The sequence below is a fragment of the Podarcis liolepis genome (genome assembly GCF_965112155.1).
Source record: "Podarcis liolepis genome assembly, chromosome: 4".
Taxonomy (NCBI): domain Eukaryota; kingdom Metazoa; phylum Chordata; class Lepidosauria; order Squamata; family Lacertidae; genus Podarcis; species Podarcis liolepis.
The window spans coordinates 81698868-81713788 of NC_139558.1; the positions used below are offsets into that span (position 1 = coordinate 81698868).

General features: G+C 47.0%; 1 protein-coding gene across 1 annotated transcript in view; it reads left to right on the forward strand.

The window, feature by feature from the left end:
* ATP8A2 (ATPase phospholipid transporting 8A2) overlaps positions 1 to 14921 on the forward strand; it is a 250069-nt gene that overhangs the window by 38050 nt on the left and 197098 nt on the right. The window contains exon 2 of the mRNA XM_083498877.1: positions 3561 to 3705. Coding sequence (XP_083355003.1) covers positions 3561 to 3705 — 145 coding nt within the window. The remainder of the gene's footprint in view (positions 1 to 3560; positions 3706 to 14921) is intronic.

Here is a 14921-nt window from a genome sequence, read left to right on the forward strand (position 1 = left end):
ATAGGCGCCGACTCCATGGGGCCTGAGGGGGCCCGAGCCCCCTCAAAAATTCGTTTGGGGGGGCTCTGCCCCCCCAATAATCTCGGGCTCCCCTCCAGCAGAGCGCCACCGCCGCCCCTCCCCCAGCCCAAAATGCACAGGGTCGGGCTGCATGCCTCCTGCCCTCCCTCCCGAGCAAAAGCTCCACCCAATTTCCTTCGGAGCTGATTAATAGGTGCAGCACGCTCTCCTCTATTCGCTCACGAGGAGGCGGCGCCACTTTATCTGCATATTCATGAGCTTATTTATTATTCATGAGCTTTCGCAGGCTCCCCCAATATTTTTTATAAGTCGGCGCCCCTGTGTGGTCCTCATAATGTTGCCCAGAAGGGAATATGGACCTCAGATGAAAAAAGACCTGCACTACATTGACAATTGAGTTGAAGGTCAAGATAGCCCTCTGGGGAGGCAATGGGACCCTGCACACCTTAGCAACAATGTCTTGGGTAACTTCTGTTGTGATAGCTGATGCAGCAGGCTGAGGCATGACCCCAGAGCATTGGCCGTTGTGTCCCATCTGTGAGCACCAGTGTTCAGTGTGCATTGTCATTCCCACATGCAGTTTGTTCCTTTGTCTTTGCTCTTTGCTTTGTTTGAATAGGTGCTTCTTTGACAAAGGATTGCAAGTAGATTCCTCTTTGCATGTAGGAGATATTAAGTCAATCATCCGGCCAAATGCTTCCTCCACTGTAATTAGCAAATAGTACTGTGTTAAAGTCTGTGTGTATGCTGGCCTTATAATGCTGCTTTTTGTAACCCTATTTTGCTGAGGTGTTCACAAAGGGACAAATGTTGCCGTTCGAACCAGCAGCATAATGCAAGAATAAGCTTGATGCCAGGGAAATCACAAAAGTAACTGGGACAGCTGTATTGGTAATTTTTAAATATATCTATATTCCTGGCCCATTGATGGGGGACTAGAATTCTGAGTGAAATTTGCCCCCAAGCTGTAGGATTGTTTGTGTTTTCCTCCTTCTCTCAAAACTAAGTTAACACAGGAAATACCCCTGCAATTAAATATTACTCCAGTGTGGCAGCATTTCAGTGGCTCTCTGCACTAGGGCAATGTTTATTTGGTTTTCAGAAAATGATTATTAGGTACTCTTCAGCTGTAGCTCTCCAAAGATACACCAAAATAAAAAAGGCAAAATTGAGCAGGCAGTCAAAAAGATCCAATGGAAAAATAAAAGGCCTGGCAAATAAAAGTAAGTTTTCAAGGTGGTGCTGAAAAGAAAGGCAGTGAATCTTTCTGTCTACTGAAATCCATAAATGGAGTGCTACAGCTGTAAAGGCCCTGCCACTCCTCTTAATTCAGATGATAGGCTGATCTAGAGCAGGGCCTCTGAAACTGGTCTCAACATTTGGGTGATTCCATTCAGTATATCTTGCAATAGCTCTTCTCCAGCTGAATCACAATGCCACATATAACCAAGCATCACCTAGCAGAAATGGAGAAATTTTGGGCAGGGAAGGGTGAGAGTAATCTGAGGCCAGATGAAGTAGTTTAAACAGGTTGAATTTATTCTTCATAGTGCTTTTAAAACACTGTGCCTCTATCAATGAAACAAGACCATCTCCTTATAAATGGTAACTTTCAAATATATAATAGGTTTGGTAGTTGATATTGGGGGGGGGGGGAGTTTCAGTAAACAATAAACATGTGACTTTCCTTTTGTGACTTTCCCCTTTAGCAACAAACAAGATTGACTTGACAAGTTTGACTCAACTTGAAATTAAGAAGTTTTCTCTCCATTACAGTTTGTTTACAAGCCCTGAAATAGAGTGAAGATAAACACCCTTGTTCTTTCCTTCCATACTAATGTCACTGAGGATCAGTGCACTTTTCATAAGCAGCTCTGACAGAGACACATTTGTTTTGTTTTTAAATCTATTTGAACAGCTCCTGCACTGTGAGGCTTGAGGTTTCAAAAGGACAATATATTTTCGTGCCTGTTCACATCTGTCCAGAACTAAGTGCCATTGAGTTTGATGGGCCTTATTCCTGGGTAAGCATGCATAGGGGTTTTAGTCTTTCTAATTCTCTTCAAGTGTCGTGTTTTATCCATTTCAGGTCATTCCTGCCTATGACAGGAGCGGGCGATCTGAAAGTCTTGGCCAAAATCGTGTGGGTGTCAAGTAGTGAAAAACCGGGGAGATAGACACATAGGGTGACAGAGAAAAGGGTGTGAAGGAAAAAAATTGGTAGCAGAAAAAGTGGGAGAAAGGGGTGACAGAAAGAGAGAAAATGGAGTTCCCCATCTATTTATGGCTCTTCCCCCTCCCCACCGCCTCTGACCCCAAAATATATCTCCCATTATTCCCAGCAGAGTATGGTGTATACCCCAATCCTGGTATACAGACTTGACAGTTTTGGCCGCTGTGGGATGCACTGTATATTCGGTGAAGTTCCTCAGGCACTCTTGATGCTTTGGACTACAACTCCCATCAGCCCCAGCAAACATGGCCAGTTGAGGGATGGTCGGAGTCTTCCAAAAACTGCCGGAGGGCACTAGGTAGCGGGAAGCTGCTTCGGAGGCGTCTTCTAGCCATATATCCCAAGTTACCCCGGAGTCCCACTGGATGATTCATCGTTGGAGCTGAACATTAGGGAAGAGGCTCCTGGAGGCCAACATAATAATGGCAACATTTTATTTTTTTAATCGCGCCACTCGTGCGGTTTGCTCTGCTGTCCCTTCCCAAATGTTTGTTACTCCTTTCCGGTTTCTTGGGGGGGGGGGACGACGACGACGCGCGCTTCCACCTCTTTCCCTCTGAGGCCACGGGTGGATCTGTCACACGATCTAGTTCCGCCCTACACCCGGTGGTAACAAACCCACCACGTGCACCCCACCCTCCCGCGTCGCTTGTAAAGCTCCACGCCATACAAACCAGGCGCCCGGAAAAACAACAACTAAGCGACGCTTTTCTACTTCTGCTGCCCGGGAGCTCGAGACTGCAGCCGCCGCCGCCGCCGATCAATAAGTGGGTGGACTTGGACTCGCAACTCCTTCGGTTGCCGTGACTTTGATTCTTGTTTATTCTTCTCCGCCTGCGAGCGCGGCGCCTCCCTCCCTCCGCCCTTCCAGCAGCCAGCCGCGCTTCTGGGTGCGGGGCGTTTGTGTGTGTATGCGCGCGCGTGTGTTTGTGTCGCGGGGAGGTTTCGGCTGCTTTGCGCGCACATGCACGCGCGCGTCTGGGGACAGAGCTGGAAAGCAACAGGGAGGCAGGGAGGCATACAGGCTGCTGTTGCTACGATCCTGCTTCTCTAGAGCCACTTTGCAAAGGCTGCTCGAGGAGGAGGAGAAGGAGAAAGCAAGCTGCCACCGAGGCGGCTCGCTAGAGATGCGGGCGGCGTGATGCTAGCTGCTTTTGCTGCTGCGTGCCGCCGCCTCCTCGTCCGCCGCGCCTCTCGCCTTCTGTATCTTTCCTTCTGCTAACTGATTCCTTTCCCCACCCACCCCTTTCCCCCACCCTCTTTTTTCTTCTTTTGCTTGGCTGCTGCTGCTGCCTGCTGCCGGCAGGACCCATTTGCTCCTCTTCGGGCTACAAGAAGGCAGATGATGAGATGTCCGGGGCCACGTCCTCTGCGGACCAGGAGGAGGCAGCAGCCCGCACCATTTACTTGAACCAGCCCCAGCAGAGCAAGTTCCACGACAACCGGGTCAGGTAAGGGGAAGGCGCACGGGGGGGGGGGGGATCGAGAGAGAGAGAGAGAGAAGCAGAGTGAACTGTGTGGGAAGTGACTGCTCTGGATTGATCCTCCAATTGGGCCAGCAAAGAAGTTAGGCTTGCTGGGAGTGGCTCCCTGACTTTGACTCCATCCTACAGCTCTTAGGCACAATGGTCTGTTTTTTTGCCAGAGGTCCACTTTGATAAAAGTATTCATGTGGTGGTGATGGAGACTGGCAAGGCTTCCACCCGCAAACCCAGCGTCCCAAAGTGCCCTTGCTGCCTCTGAAGTAGCAGAGTTGCCGAGTAAGAGGCAGCATTTGCCAGCCACGTTCTGATTCCCTAATCCAGAGGTGGTTTAACCTGAAATGTTTCCAGCGGTTGCTGAACTACAACTCCCATCACCCCCAAGCATTAGCAGTGCCGGTTGGGGCCAGCGGGAGGTGCAGTTTGGGATCTGGAGGTGCTCTGATTCACCGCTTGTCAGCTGGTGGGTCTGGACCTACTAGTGGGTCACAGCCTGGTGCAAAGTGGGTCCAAGAGGAACACTGCCACCATGCAACTATATGGTAAAAGATTAAGAAATGGGCCCCCAAATGGGTCAAAAGTTGGTCCTGAGTCCGGAATAGTTGACTTTTAAAAAATATTTTTTATTAAAGTTTTATTGGTTTACAAAGGTACGCGCAATGTCTCTTTTTTCAAGTTACATTTTCCATAGGTCGTTTTCATTTGTTGAGACATTAGGGTTACATTAGGAAGAAAAGGGAGGGGGGAGAGGTGGAGGGGAGAAAGGCGAGTGGGAATAGTTGACTTTTGAAGCATGATGTGGTTGGTTGGGAGGAGTAGAGGCCTAACTGTTACACAGGAGCATATAATTAGGAAGATGTAGTGGTTTATGCTTGTACATGTCCACACCAGGCTGATTTCTGGTGTTGCTGCTACAGGGGAGGGTTGATTGTTCCATCTTGGCTCTGGCCCATGCTGAAGCGGTGCCCTTTGAGCCACAACAATAGCTGTGTAAGTCGAGTGAGTAACAAGCAGTGGCAGGCAAGGACCCAGTGTGCTCCTCCTGGCCAGAGCAGTCAAGAAAGGAAGAGAAGGTCAGTGGCAGGTGATGGATAATAGGCTCTTATTTGCAGGAGAATAAGACGAGAGGCAGTAACAGGTGGGGCACAATGGCGAGAGATCAGTTACCAGCCATCGTACAGCGGCTCTCTCAGCAAGACAATTACAAGACCTAATAATGGATGGCACTGTTGGCAGCTCCCGTACCAAGGAGAGAGATTACAGCTGTGCCGAGCTTGATTTTTGGTCTCTCAAAGGGTGCAGGAATATGCCATGCGTGTGACCGTAATAAGCATAATGTATCAGCCTTGTTCGTGCACTTACTCACTTCCATACAGTAGCAGGAGCAGAGTCGTGCTTTAGACCTCATGTTGCATCCCAGTCCTACCCTTAGGCAGAGTCAAGCAATCCCATCAGGTGGCAGATACTGAGGGGCAGAAGGGAGAGCAATGGTAGACCCTCTGGCCATTCCTCCCATGCCCTCTGGTCATTCCCCTCTGTTAAGAGATTAGAGCAGTGTGTGTGCCACAAAACCTGTCATGCCCCTCGCCAAAAACTAGTGGGATCCCCTAAGGCCCACTCAGGTGCAGCGGAGGATGCTGTTGGGAGCCACCCAGAGTGGCTGGGGAAACCCAGAGGGATGGGTGGAGTATAAATAATAAACTATTATTATTATGCAGTCCCATCACCAGTGTTGAAGGAAGATTAAGCAGTCTGACAGATATTGATTCTTCCAGGTGTCAGGCAGGGGTCTTTTTCATCACCTGAAACCTAAGCCTCATTTTTCCTAAATAATTGTATGTTGAGTAAAGTAATGGAGAGAGTCATCACATAGATCAGTAGACGCAGTTAGGTCTGTGGTTAGAGAAACCATAGATCAAACTTGTTCCCAACCCATAACTTTCCATACATCATATTGGGACAACATACTGGGTTAGTTGTAGATAAAAGCTTTGTGACATGCCTGCAATGTAGAAAGGGGCCCTTACAATGTTGTAAATCAAAGTCTGTTCCAGTGAACTCAGTGTGAAATTAGTCTTCAGAACACCGCCAGCAAAAATAAAATACCTGTCTATGTGATGCTGACACATAAGCTTATGCTCATATACTGTGCTAAAGAATGAAATGTTAACCATCTCCCCCTTCCCACCCCTCTCTCTTCTCCCACAACCCTATATTGCCTATAATGTCTCTGAATATGACTGACTTCTTTGAATGATAAAATGACTTGAAAACAGAGTCTCAGCATATTCTATTGCTACCCAAGAAAAGCTCAATAAGGACATTAAAAAAAAAAAGGCTGGTAGAATTGGGGCCAACGTCCCGTCTTTTTCCACCTTGGTGGTGCTTTCAGTGATAAGTACCGTAATTTGTAATTTGGGCAGAGAGAGGGAGGGGAAATCTCATCATCATAAAGCTTTGCTTTGGACAGCGAGTTTTAAAAATCCAATCAAGGCAATGTAAGCAGTGTGTTGGTTGAAGACTTTTAACAGCCCTAATAAACAGCAAGGCTTTGATCAGCAGGCTCCTCGTTGTGTTTCGAGGTGGTTATAGCTTCAATTTAAGGAGATCAGCAACAATTTGACAAAGTGCCTCAAAATAATTTATGCAACCGAATTATGCAAGAAAGATTTAGTGTAGTAGGGTGATGGCTCTTTGGCACACCCTGAGAGCCTGACAAAACGCAATGCCGTTCATGGAATTAAAGATGGTGTGGATGGATTTTCAAAATGGAAATGGAAAGCGGGAGGAGGTGGTCCAGGTTTGGGCGATGTACTTGTGTGTTAGGGGGCTTTTAATCCTTTGCTCCCTGCTGTTATCCTGATCTGGATCAGGCCCATCTGCACTAGAAAAAGTTAATGGGTCCCCCCTTGGGTGTAGCAGCTCCATTCTATCAACTCTGTTTAATATTCAAGGGTAGGGCATTCCACTGGGGAGATGCCACAACAATAAAAGCCTGATTCCTACATTGTGTGGAGCAGACCTCCTGTTAAAATGGTATGGATGGGAGGCCCTCATCTGCAGTGATTGACTAGGCATATAAGGGGTGAGACTTTCAGGCGTCAAGAGAATTGCCTTTATGAATTTTCTCCAAACACTTAGCTGAAACCTGATTCCCTCCAACTTTCACCAGTTAGTTCTAATTCTGTCTCCTGAAACAACAGAGAACAAATAATGCCCCCCCCCCCTTATTTGAGATGTCTTTTGTCTAGGAAGCTTTTCATGACTTGGTTCCTGGGGTTTGCCCCATTGTAGTTAAGAACTAGTTTATTGACTCGCTTTTACAGCTTTGTCTTACTGTGATTATACTCACATATAAACATTACATTTAAAACAACAGGATTACCTTTTTCCAACTTGGGTTATTACTAATCTGTCTGAAACTCTCTTGAAAATAATGTCAGTCCTCTCTACCCCCTGAAACAAAGCAGTATGCTTAAGGCTGCAATGTTATGCACACTTATCTAAGGGTAAGGACCCGTCTGTACCGTACATTTAAAGCATCATCATACCACTTTAAGCAGACATGGCTTCCCCAAAGAACCCTGGGAACTGTAGTTTGTTAAGAGTGATGAGCATTGTTAGGAGACTCCTATTCCTCTCATAGAGCTACAATTCTCAGAGTGGTTTGACAATCGCCCTTCCTAGGGAACTCTGGAAATTATAGTTCTGTGAAGGGAATGATCTCCTAATAAATCTCAGCTCTCTTAACAAGTAAGTCAGTAAGTCCTACTGGATTTAGTGAGGCTTTCTTCCTGGTGTGTAGGTATTGGGTGGTATTCAACCGAGTTTTACTCTAGAGGAGATCCATTGACTCCATTAATTTCTCTGGGTCTGCTCTGAGTAAACCCTGGTTGAATTCCCCCCATAGGAGTGCAGCTTTAAGCAGGAACTTAATTTTTTCCTGCTGAAATCAATGGAACTTTGAATTGTTTCACTTTGACCAGATCATGCCTTATATAAATAACACGCACAATTTTCCAATCTACTGATTATCGGAACATTTTGGATAAATGATTCTCTTAGGCTTTTAAGGGCTGTGCATTTGCTCATACAGCAAAATATTTGCTCATACTGCTTGACAAGTGGGAGATGGCAGATGCCCATTTAAAATTATGTCTACAGAATGTTATTTTTTATTCTGACTTACCATGATCTTGTAGTATGTTTGAACAGCTTCAGTTGTTTTTATGTTTCCTTCCTTCCTGCTTATTGCATCTTGGTTTAGACTAGCCTTCGCCAACTTGGTGTCCTCCCCACCTTTTTGACTACAACTCCTATAAGCCTCACTTGACATGGCTGCAGTTGTCACCTGAAAACATCAGAAAGGCGGCTGGTTTGGGAAGGCTGGCTTTAGGTATTAGCTACCTTACCTTATTGTTAGTAATGCTTTTTATAGGAGTGTTCTTCAATCTTGGAGACCTTGGTGATTCAGGACTCCCATCATCCTCAGCCAACTTAGCCAATACCCAAGGATGATGGGAATTGTAGTCCAACAACACCAGGGAATCCAAGAGTGTCGAAGAACACTCTTCTAGAGATCTTTTTGGTGTACAAACTGCTTTGTAAATATTATCTAATAGATCCTCCTGTACACCTTGTGAGGCATGATGGGAGATTTACTTATCCTAAGTTACCCACAGAGGTTTACCAGGGATTTGAACCTGGTTTCCTCGCTGCCACAGAAAATGCTAAATTTCCCATAGAAAGTTAGAGATGGTGTTCAAGTCAGGCTGATAGCTTGTGTGTGTGCATTTTTGAAGTGGGTGTCCCAGAAGGCTTAAACTGGACATCAGAGGAAGTCGTGGAGATGTAGTAAACTCTTAGTAGCATGGTTACGGCTGGAAAGGCTTTGAAGGTCAGCCAGTGCAGCTCTTGGCACAGACTTTGCACAGAGACAGCCTCCTTCTCTTTTGAACCCTTCTTAAAGAAAAGAAGACCAGCTAGCAAGATGTGTAGAGACCTCAAGAAGACATGGGGAGGATGCCCAGCGCCCATCTCTCCAGGGTAGACTGCATAGGGGTAAATCATGGGTCTTCCTCCAACCCCTGTATCACATGTGTTATTGTGATGCTGCAGCTCTGATGGGGAATAGCTAAGTTGGCTTGAACTTGGTTTGTGGACCTTGTGTTGTCTTCCCCCCTGTTCTATGCATTGTGGGGTGCCCCCGGGCTGTTGATATTTTGGAGTGGGATTCAGCCATGTATCAGGTATTTCAGATTGTGCAATTAAAGTTGATTTGGAGCTCCTGCACAACAAATATCCTCTCCCCCACCCTTAAAAAACCCCCAGACTTTTGCAATATGGAAAGTGATGAGAAGATGCACTGGAAAGCGTGGGATAACGTTTTCTTGATGCAACATTGTCTAGCCTCCCTGCAAACAAATTAGGGTGTATGCTCAATAAACAGGTTGTCTGGAAGTGACTGCATGGTGCAAGCCTATGCATGTCTGCTCAGAAGTAAGCCCAATTAATTTGAATGGGACTTACTCCCAAGTAAGTGGGTATAGGATTGCAACGTTAGCCGCAGTCTCCCTCTCTTTTGCAATTCATCATTGGGGAAGGGTGGGACCACAGGGAGAGCATGTTGTGCATGCTGTAAGAGCGCATTGCAGTGAAGGGAATGGGAGGCAGAAAGGGCAGGAGACCTTTGTTGCAGCCTCAAAAGAGGTTGGCAATGATGATCTTTTTTTATCGGCTTGTTTGGAAGTTCTTTGGAAAGTGCATCATTATGTGTTGAGCACAGCAGGAGTCTTGCTCTGATAAACAAGGCAGGAGCTTTAACAGTTTTTAATCTTGAGAAAATATGCATTCCTGATGCTTGATTTCTGAAAAACGTATTCTTTCTATTTTTACCAAGGAAAAACAGAAGCCACCTCAGTTATTCTTTTATTACAGATTTAAGTGGTTTGCTGGCTGCAGAGGCACTGAGATGAAAACACACACCTCATATTCAGATGTGCCCTGGGAACAATGAAATGGATAAAGCAGTGCTACATAAGCCATGCTATATTTGAAAGACAAGTGATGTGTGTGTGAGAAAGAGACAGAGAGAAACAGACAAATGCTGCAAGCAAAACTATGCTGTTTTTGACTGTAATGCAATTTTAATAGTTAATTGGACTCTTTGCAAAGAGTAGCAATAAGTGACAAATATTCGAAGCTATAATTATGGGTGTTACGGTTTTTGCTTCAATAACTTTAGCTTCTGCTTGTTAGTTTTAGCAGTAAGACGCTGAAACTCGATGAGTGACCTTGAGGGCCAGTCACTATCTTTCAGGGTAACCAACGCCACAATGCTGTTGTTGTCGTCAGAATTAAATGGGAGATCTTGTGAGTGCCACTGTGAGTTAGAAGATGGTACAATCATACAAGGGACGCTGGTGGCGCTGTGGTCTAAACCAGTGTTTCCCAAACGTTTTTGGGCAACGGCACACCTGCTTACCGGAAAAAAATCTCGCGGCACACCACCATTAAAGCCCCGCCCCGTGACGTCAGCGCGCAGCGTCACGCGGGGGGGGGGGACGCACAAAAGTGAACGTTTTTTCCCTTCCCCTTGCCGGGGTGGGAGGAGGCAGCAGAGCGAGGGCAGCTGAGGCGGTGGCGGCGATAGCGGGCGGAGGAGGGGGCGGCGGCGGGAGTTGCTGCTGCTGTTGTTGCTGCTGCTGCCCGGACATGCCGGCCTCCTCCTCCTCCGCTGTCTCGCGCTCCTCCCTTTTGCGCGAGCTGCCCCGCCGCTCGGCACCACCACCGCGGAGCCGCCCCCGGCTCGACGCGGATCCTCGCCGCCGCCGCCTCTCGCCGCCCGACTCGCCCGCCTCCCTCCCACGGCACACCAGCCGGTGTCTCACGGCACAGTAGTGTGCCGTGGCACACCGGTTGGGAAACACTGGTCTAAACCACTGAGCCTTGGGTTTGCCGGTCAAAAGGTCAGTGGTTCGAATCCCCGAGACGGGGTGAGCTCCCGTTGCTCGGTCCCAGCTTCTGCCAACTAGCAGTTCGAAAGCATGCCAAAACGTGCAAGTAGATTAATAGGTACCACTCCGGCGGGAAGGTAAACAGCATTTCTGTGCGCTGCTCTGGTGTTGGTGTTCCATTGCACCAGAAGCGGTTTAGTCATGCTGGCCACATGACTTGGAAAAACTGTCTGTGGAGCGGACAAACGCCGGCTCCCTTGGCCTGTAAAGCAAGATGAGCGCCGCAACCCCAGAGACGTTCGCGACTGGACTTAACTGTCAGGGGTCCCTTTACTTTTACCTTACAATCATACAAATAAATATGACCATTCCATCAGTAGCACGGTTAGATGTCAGAGCCCAGCAAGCAAATAAACAATGCAGAATTAAACTATGGCATTCACCACAGCTCCAGTTTGGCAGGCTTTCAAAGGGGATTCAACAAATTGACAAAGAATAAGGAACTACCAAGAACTGCTGGTCAGGGCGGCTATGTAGACTCCAGCCTCAGAGTTTGTGTGCCACTAAATACCAGTTGCTAGAGAAAAGAAGCGGGAGAGAACTATGCCTCTCCTTTCCTGCTTGGGGGCTTCCCAGTGGCTGGCCAACGTGGAAACAGAATGCTGAACCAGATAGGCTTGATCCAGTAGGGCTCTTTGTTCCAGGGGTTTTTGTCCAAGATTGCCGTTTCCTCGTGGCAAATAAGGCATGCGTGGGCTCAAAGCAGTGTGCGCAGGGTTATTTCATTTTAGAACAGTCCTGTGAGGTGGGTTGTGCTGGGAGAACCTAGCTGAAGAACATTCCTTAATAGGAATGCTGAATGCACTTTGTGGCCCTTTGGATTGCCGTGCAGTGGGCAGGGGCGGAGGAAGGGGGGCAGGTCGCCCTGGGTGTCACCACTGAGAGGGGTGACAAAATGCTGGGCAGCACTCACCGCGGGGCCTGCAGCAACACCTGAGCCACGCGTCTCTCTTGGGTGAGACGTGGTGGCTTGGGCGCCTGCAGGCTCCGTGCTGCCCCAAATGGTCCACCCACCGCCTGCCCCTCAGCTGTAGGGCGGCTGAGTGGGAGAAGGCTGGCAGACTCCTCAGAGGCACCACGGAACGTCCTGCCCCAGCTCGCTGTGCCCCATGGGCGGATAGCCTCATCCCTGGGTGCAGGGCACGCGCTGCCCCAGGCGCCTGATTGGCTTGCTCCACCGCTGGCAGTGGGCTATCATGCCAAGGCTTCATGTCTGCTCCGGCGCATTCCCTTTGCTGTGGTGCAACTTGTGGTGTATCCCTAAACTACCCAGGAATTAAGAATTGCCCCTTTGCTTCAGCATCCAGCAGCAGCTCTGCACAGAATCTCTCCCTGCTGAGAGAGATTTTGTGGAAAGATGACGTGGTGGATTTTGACACAGAAACATTGAAAAAAGAAATGAGGATGAAGCGTAGTGCCAGAAACTGACAGCGCTAAAAAAAGATACCAAGGTATTTGTGTGCCTTCACAAATGGGGGAAAGTTGTGTAGATCTATGTTAAGGGATTAACAACGGAATTAGCATTTCTGCTAATGTCCAATCCAGTCAGCAGCTTTGCTGCTTAGCTAGTTTGTAGGCCTCAAATAAATAAATAAATACTTTTCCAGAGCAGGTGCTGGTATGCATTTACACCCAGACACCTGGCAAATAAAATCCACATGCAAGGTGCAAATAGAACACTTGTAAAATACTGTTTGGTTTAAAGAATTGTCATTGGAACAGGGGAAGCTGCCCTGTTCAGAGACACCACTGACCCATTTAGGTCAGTATTGTTGTGGGGTGTTGGTGTGGGTGTTACACCTGGGAGCTTTTGCATGCAGAGGAGATGGTCTAGCACTGAGCTAAGGCCCTTCCCCGATGCAGCCCATGATGATCAAGGATGTTATTTGAGAATTAAATTCACGCAGAGGGCAAGCACCTCTGTGACAGATGAGGAAGAAAAGAGACAGGGCCAATTTAAATGATCAAAACAAACATCCTAACATATTTTTTGCCTGCGCAGATTCTAGGGTTGATGGAGAGCCCTTTGTGTTACAGTTTTATAGCTGTGTTGAGATAATGAATATGTGGTTGAAAATGTAGAAGATGGGCAAATAAAATGAACAAGGGGCTGGAGCCACAAGTAGCCAGCAAGTATATCAGCATGAAGTGAGCATAGCTAGTGGGAGGCACAGCCTTTGAGAGGCACAATCCATCATTTGGTGTGTGAGTCACTGCAGTGGTGATCACCGTCACAGTGACACCATCAGCCATGCATTTGGTGTCACTGTGGATGCAGCCTGCGCACTTACAGATGTGCATGCTTTGGAAAAGATGTGTATGTGAGCAGGAGCATCACCAGTCAGGTGGCCTATACATGTGGACAAGCGCCATATGTACCTAGATGGGCAGAACTGTATGCATGCTTTTTAAAAATAATGGTTTCATTTTGCAAATTGCAGCCCAGAAAGAACAACAACAAAAAAAGCAATCTCATGTTTCACTGTTGCAGTGCACAACTGGAAAGAAGTGATAAGCGTTAAAATCAGATAAACAATAGGCAAAACAGCTATCTGATATAGCCCCTCTGAAACCCAGTGTGGGTCTCTGGAGGTCGTGAACTCTCAAGAAGTTATGAAAGTTAGGAACGGAAACCAAACCATGTCAAACTGATTAGATGCAGTTTGGTCCCTTGTTTTCCACCCGTATCACCCGCTGGATCTTTCCATGAGAGCAAGAGTCAAACATGCTTATACCAACTTGCATTAAAATAAACTCAGAGGACGTTTCCGGCCTCTGGCTATTGTTGATCCGGCTGCAACCAAGAGGAACAATTAATAAGATATTTATGGCTGAGTTTGGGGCTGGTGAAAATAGAGAGAAGAGCTAAAGGGGCTGCTTTTGGGATGATCTGGTTAGCTATTTTAGAAACACGACCAAAGATTGAATACCAAAAGCTAGAGATGTTGGGCAAAACCACTACATCTGGGGGCAGGAGCCTCAGTCTGAGCATCCATCCCTTCCAAGCATTCAGGATACATATGCATGGTGTTCCCTTCCCACTGATGCCACTGCATGAAACATTTATTGAGCATGTAATTGTGGGAACATCTATATGCCCCTGTATCCTTTCTAGATTGTGTCCTGGGTTGTGGCATCCAAAGTCTTGACAGGGCTGGGCTATAGTAGGTAAGCAGATACTGGTAAGCAGATATTGGGACCCTTACAATGCTTAGTTTAGCATTGTATTTTCACCAGCATCATGGAGTTGCTATTTGGATTTTTCTCTCCCAAGCACCAGCATATTTGGGTTGCCTTGGACCTCCGCATGAACTTCCTCCACTGTGTACAGCCACACAGGTGGATGGGAGGAACTAATCTCAGGCATTCTCTCCATCCCCACTCGTCTCCATCAGGGGATCAGCATTGCCAGAAGTGGTGGGGCTGGCCATTGGGATTGATCTGTACATATGCAGATCTTCCATAGAATAGAGGTTGTCATGGTTGGTTTCTAAAAACAGAACATTAAACATACAACTCCAGAGTGGTCTCCTGAACTGAATGGAAATGTGGCACTTTCAAGTTAAGCTTAGCTCTTATGGACAAGCAGTTGCAAACTCAGTAACACCAGACAATTCTCATAAGTATGCAGTATTTAATTGGAATGCAAGGCAACCTAGCACCATGAAATGTTGCAAGACCGGTATTCTTATAGGAGCATGTGATATAGGGATTAGGGCAGTGGGGGGACGGGACGGACGCAACTAATCTTAATCCATAATAGAAAAGAAAAAAGCTGATATGTGTGAGATGGCTGTTTTTGCTCTCTTTTTTTAAGTGTTAGGTCTAGGTAACTCACGTTTTTCACCTTTGACTATAGCTTCATGAATTCAATAATTTCCATTTTCTGTGAAATGCTTGTATCAGGAGGTAGAACACAGGTGTGTCTCACAGTAAGTTGATTCCATCATTTTAAAAAGGGCAGTTCCACACCTGAGCTACACATGCAGTTCTGGGATGCTGAGGTAGAATCACAACAGGCATCGCCGTCAAGGCCTAATAAACTTATGCTGGCTCCTACTCTGTAGCATTTTCAGTGCCAACCGAATGCTTTTTCTCTTTTGACTGGCTCTTTTCTCTTTTAGTATAATAGAATGTCCAGATTGAAGGATTGTAATATATATATTTAAA